Source organism: Pygoscelis adeliae, unplaced genomic scaffold (genome assembly GCF_000699105.1).
Source record: "Pygoscelis adeliae isolate BGI_AS28 unplaced genomic scaffold, ASM69910v1 Scaffold212, whole genome shotgun sequence".
Taxonomy (NCBI): Eukaryota; Metazoa; Chordata; class Aves; order Sphenisciformes; family Spheniscidae; genus Pygoscelis; species Pygoscelis adeliae.
In genome coordinates, this window is record NW_008824235.1 from 475,243 (window position 1) to 481,637 (window position 6,395).

The 6,395-nt window shown below is 37.5% G+C and overlaps 1 protein-coding gene across 1 annotated transcript in view; it reads right to left on the minus strand.

The window, feature by feature from the left end:
• The window catches only part of COL3A1 (collagen, type III, alpha 1), a 53,123-nt gene extending 51,293 nt beyond the window's left edge, over nt 1-1,830 (minus strand). Inside the window, exon 1 of the mRNA XM_009334979.1 lies at nt 1,637-1,830. Within this exon, the coding sequence (XP_009333254.1) occupies nt 1,637-1,715 (79 nt within the window). The 5' untranslated portion in view covers nt 1,716-1,830. The remainder of the gene's footprint in view (nt 1-1,636) is intronic.
• Between the last annotated feature and the right edge of the window lie 4,565 nt (nt 1,831-6,395).

A 6,395-nucleotide genomic window follows, 5' to 3' on the forward strand; every position in this document is an offset into this window, starting at 1 on the left:
TTTGTTTATTGGAAGAAATAAAACTGTTCCTTCTTTTTATATTGGACGGTCCCTTCGTCCTTATCCCTCTGAAGATATATATATGTATAAAAAATACATAATGAATATTAAATATATGCAACATGTGTATTATTTGCTGCTGTCAGCAGAGAAAACATAGCATACATTTGCTCAAATTTTATATTTTCTTCACTGAGGATTACTGAAAAGACAGTTTATATACTGGAAAAGCAGAAACAGAAAAGCATCAGTTCACAGTATATTATGTTTATTCTCTACAGAACATCTTTATACGCATCGTTTTTTTTCAGATACTTTACTTTACAAAGCTTAGCCTCTGTCTGTGCTTGGTGAGGGAAGCTGGTATTTGGGCATGCTGCTGTTGCAGATGATATTACCTGATTTGCTCATGCACAGAGCCCCCTGAGCTCCAACTGCTCCACTGCCAACAGCCTGCTGGTGGACTCACAGTCGCCCCCCCAGCAGAGGTGCCTTTCCAGGTATGCTGAAGCAGATAGATTTGCCATGAAATGGCTAAAGTAATCGTTTTCATGATTTGTATCATACAGACTAGGGTAGGGTGTGGTTTTAAAGGCATTTGGCTTTCCTTTACTCCACTAGTTTATTTGGCTGGTGCTTATCAAGTTATTTGTAAAGTTATTCATTGCCTCGATGCAAGAATAAATACATTGCAGATCTTTTATATTTACAAGAAAGAAAAATGTTTTATCTTAAGGAAGGTCTGGTTTACAATGTCTGGCAAGCAGGAACAGAGCACATCCAAAAAAGGTCAGCTGTACTTGTGGAATGTCATCTGTTTAACTTAAATACTCATACCACACTTATCTTCACTCTAAGTTGAATTATTGTATACAAAGTATATTTTTTCCCCTCTAAATTCCATGTTCGCTTGGTTTTTGGTGTTCTCGCTCTCTGGAAACATGCACACACATACTCACACGGACCCAGATACCATCAGCTGCTAATCAGTCTCATGAGGGACCGAAACAGCCTGCAGATGCACAATTCAAACTATTTCAGCTGAGGGAATTAATTTACCCTCCTGCTTTATGTCAAAGTAAAAATCCCGTAAGCTGACATATTTTCATATATCGCTCTTAAAAACTGTTTCATCAAAACTGGTTAGAATTTTAAGGCGGTTTTCCGCATGCAAATTGTTTAAATAAACCCCCATGCTGCCGGTGGAAAACATACAAGTACAAAGGAGAACTCCAAACAAAAAAGCTGGAAGCAAAGACTTATTGCTTGTGACAAATAACTTCCAGGCAACACAGAGCTAGCAGTTAAAATGTTATTCCAAGAGTTAAAAGAAATAGTTTAAAAACTCTCCGGTGTCTGTAATAGGAAGACAAGTAAGAAGAAGAACAAAGGCAGACAGTACTGTACGGTCCTTTTAACCACAGAAGAAAGCAAAGCTAAGAGAAACCTTTGGGATGGTAATGCAAACTCCTGCAGCTTTCAGCTTCAGCATTAAATATCTGACTCTGCTGAATTAGTGAAGGAAAAGTGTTCTGGTGAGATTTGTGAATACACATTTCTTACAAGCGATTAAAATCTTTGGTGAAAATAAAAATAAAATAAAACCATTAAATCATAAGAAGCTTGAATTACTCACCGTCTTGTTGTGCCAAAATAACTGAGGGTTGAAACACGGCAAGAATGAGCAAAGTTACTTTTTGCACAAAGCTCATCATGTCTAAATATTAGACATGAGACTCTCTGTGCAAAAATAAAAATGGGGGGGGGGAAGAAAAATCTATTCAAAATAGCAACATCGGTTGTTCCCTGCCCTTCCAGCACCGGGCCATGTACAGAACTCAGCCACAAGCATTCCCCAGCTTTGGCCTTAAATAGGAAAAAAATTGGCTTACTTTACTTTTCCACCCCCTTTACTGAAACATGAGAAGAAGACCCATCCCCTAACAGTAAATGAATGATTAATATTTCTCTTGGCTTTACAGAAGAATAAAGTCAACTAAACAAGATACACAGCACATCTGGAACTTTTGTGTGCATACGAAATGCACACTGAGACTGTATATGAAGAGTCAGTGTGCGTTGTATGTGAGATATATGCATGTGAAAAAAAAGAAGTCCTGTGGTAAAGCCTCTGTGGTAAAGCATTTTTTCATGTTAATTAGGAGTCAATGGGTACAGCCCAAAGAGGATTTTTAATTCTTAGTGCTCCCTAGCAAAGATGAAAAGTAGGTACCTGATGTGGCCACACAAATGGAAAGAATCCCAGAAGTGGAGGAGGAAACCTGGGTATTTCTGCTGATGAGCAATCAGAGTTAATGAAAGGGAGGCCTGAAAATGGCAACAATTCTGTTCCAGTGCTTTTCTCACCATATCTGCCTCACACCATGATTTTGTGTGACCTGCGGAGAAAGCAAACATAAAAAAAAAAAAAAGAAAACAAGATCCCAAATCAGAGGAACCAATCTCCCAAACTAAAACTTTTCAAATAATTCGGTTTGATGCTGTCATTACAGCATTTGAAAGGAATGCAGAACAAGTACCACCTTTTTCTTTACTGTTTGCTCCTCAAACAAGAAGGTATAGCGGGCAAAAAAAAAAAAAGAAATCTTGAGACTACTAATCCCTTTTAAGCCTAGTTCTTTCTTTATTCCATTCAAAACTTTACTGAGAACAGGATCAGAACACACAAACTTATTTTCCAGATAAGATGGCTTAAGCAGGTTTTGTTATGAATGTAGTTTTGCTGGGAAGGTAGCTTTAAGTACAAGTTTGGGAGAGTCCAAAGTGAATGCAGAAAGCTGTCACAGTGTGCATCTCTGCTAAAATAATGACCAAACTAATTGCTACTCTCAGTGGATTAATTTGATCCAGGTCATTAACTGCAGGAGTGCTCATTCATTTGTTTTTAAGTGTTGCTGAGATTACAGTGACCCAGGGAACCATCCCTCCTATCAATAATTCATTAATGTCATGAACTGTCATCTCAAAAAAGGGACCCATATCTCTGTATGCATAACAAAATAAGAGCAGCTTGAGGTTTTAACCTGATAGGTATGGGGTCTCATTTCAAAACCTATTTATCTGAAATACATTTGCACTTAAACTGGAAGGTCCTCTTCTATTGGGGTCACCTGAGGTGAAAGAGGTTGAAGCAAGTATGAAAAGATCTTAAATAATTTGATACCTTTTTCACACACCCTGAGGGTGTCTTCTGTGTCTTATACACTCATAAAGTATGAATGGCTTGATACATTTCAAAGGAATTACACAACACTTTTTTGCATGAATTAAATACCCCCCCAATTTTCCACGTTGTCTCTGTTGGGATGGTGGAATTATTTCATGCAGCTTTGGGTTTTCATATCCAGTATCATGTTACTTAACAGGTTTGGTTTATAAACTTCGAGTAGCTACAATCAACAAACAGATAACCACTTCCTAGAACGTAAGACAAAATGCTTCAATTTTTTATGCACGGGCCTATAAGGTTTTCTTCTCTTTTGGAGTTATGCTCAGGACATAAATTAGAACCACAATATCTAATAATACCTGGATTGATTTGTTTGGCTTTCTTCAATAGAAATGCACAAACAGACCAAACACTGGATCCAAACCATTCTCAGCTATGGAATGAGAACTAAACTAAATTAACTGTTTATCAAAATTGCATGCAGATCAGTTTTTTATTGCCACTCTGTTTTCTGTATTAATGCCTACATGTTCATCACAGTAATTATTTAATTTACATGAAACTTAATGAGTGTTACATGGTAAGTGTTCACATTTAAATAGCCAAGGAAAAAATAAGAGAAATTTGCTCATGGTCTTTGGCTTAAAGCGACTTTCATATTAAATTCTACAAATTTTTCAGCCCCTTTGACCACAATAAACATTTCTCTATATTTCTTAAGTTTATCCTTTCAAAAAAAGAGAACACCCTTGGTGAGCCCATTATTTTCACTGATGCTTCCCTTCAATTTTTACAGAACATCACTTGATTGCTCAAGTAAAATTTAAATTCTAAGAACAGTTCTGGATTGTTCACCTTGGATATTAAACTAGTCTCTAACTAGATTAAGAACCCAGATTAATCCATGACACCTACTATTTCCTACAGGCATTGGAATATCAATCTGTATACTTGAATTTGTACAGAAATGAATCCTGAGGTTTCTGTATAGAAGCATAACCAATATCACTTAATGATTTCCTCCCATAAAAACCAAAATAACCTATGGACCTTATCTTCCTTGGGTTCTGCAGTATATTTGCTGTGGTTCAGCAAATAACAAATGGCAATGCTCAGCTACACTGGAATTTCTCATCAGTGCTACCTTCACATAACAGCGGTTGTAGAATTGAATTTATAATTCTAGTGTAAAACGATGAGGCAAGTGCCATTTACCATCATGAATCAATTCCTTTTGACTGGGCATTCACCATTTTGTTTTAATTACCTGGCCTGAACAGACTGTAGCACAACTTTCCTTGAACATCCATGGACACTTTATGACCAAAGTCTTCTTTTCACGTCCTGCTAACGACCTGCTACGCCACCTGGACGCTCACAAGTCTATGGGGCTGGATGGGATCCACCGGATAGTGCTGAGGGAGCTGGCGGAGGAGCTTGCCAAACAAAAGAGCCGCTAAACAAAAAAGACCCATGCACTTCTTTAACCATTCCTGTTTATGATCTAGAAGTAATGCAAAATATGACTGATATCTTAATGGATAATTACAGGAATTAAGGTGGCCACGTCAATTAAGTTGTTTAATTCTTCTCCCATCTTTCCATTTTCACTGAAATTTTTTCCTAAGACAATGGGAAATCAACTTTTGAGACACAACCTCTTGTTCATGCGCTCTGTTTTCGGTTTTGCACAGCTTTGATGGTTTTCACAAACGAAAATTCTCTTTTTTGCAAAAGTCCTGTGCAGATTAAATAAAATCCTTCATCTGAGTCATGTTGGGAACTAACTGTGTTACAGCACAGCTGTGAAGGCTCTTAAGGCAGAGCCAACATTATGACTGCATACGGGTGAAGCAGACAGCACCCACAGCATTTTCTCTTCACAGCAGGAGGCCACAAGCCAAACTAGTTTAATGACCTTTGGGTGTACCAAATGCTGGGGAATTCAAAATCTATGGCCAGGGCGTGGTTTTTCTGTACTGAACACGCACCTACTCTTGTCGCCAATGATGAAATCTGTTAATTTAGAACATTGGCCCAACGCCTTTGTGAGAATGCTCCTCCTTTTCACTGAGGTGTCAAAATTATTTTATAAGGAATCCTTTCGTCTTGTCTCTAATTCAGATTTCCACTGTACAACTGAAAAAAACCAGACCTTCACTTTTTAAAGAAATACCACAGTCCTATCGACCTGAGAAAGTAGTTAATGAAATAGCTACAATACTTTGTGGCAGGAGAGTGTCTTGTAAAGGCTTTTGTGCTCTACAACTTGTGGTTGTTGGACATCAAAATAACATAAAATGGCAGAAAATATTTATAAATTTAAGAATAAACTTGGTTGTGAATTTGTGTCTATGCTTAGTTTTATGCAATCACAAAAAATCATGTTTTGCTATATCTTCAAGTAACAAACCCCTGTTAAATCCATTAGAAGAGCAGTCTGAGAAGAAATTATCATAAAAAGTAGGTTATCCTTTCTACCATGGGGTTTGTGTAGAAAGTGGGGGCACATCGTGCAAATCAAACAGTCACTCTGTTGGCTCTGCTCAGGGACCGGCTGCTGTCTCTGTTGTCTCTGCTCAAATCACAGACAGTACATGTAGTTCCCAGAAGGGCTCAAGTGTACTGTACTTCAGCTATTGGTTCACATGGGACCTCAGCATAGCAAGGTTCCAGGTTTTAGGCTTCAGCACTAGCAATCCAGCACATTTTATGAATGCCTTTTTTTTTTTTTTAAATAAAAAAAGAACAGTAACTGTAAGATACAGCCAAGATTTTTTAAAAATTATTGTTTCACATTTTTCTGTTTGCTGATTTATTGTTTTTCTAATGAGGGAATAAATACTCTTGTTTGAGTTTACTAAAGAATAACAAAAGGCCATCCGTACTCATATGACTCATCCTTTAGAAAAAACAGAAAACAGAAGAACATAGGATTAAATGTTTTAACTCTTGATCTGTTGAGTATTAATATGTTTAGAAGTGAAAGAAATTACCAAGGCAAACTGAATTTTTGAAAAAAAAACCTATTCTAAATGAAGGCCACTGGAGATGTGCAAGTAGGTCAGAGAACATGGCAATACGAGAGTCTTCCACTAAAAATGAAATCCCAGTCTGAAAAAAAAATGAAATAGCAGTCTTCAGGAGTAGTGTCAGACCCCTGGCCGACGGTACAAGGCAGGTATGACGTTATCTTCTGGACCGT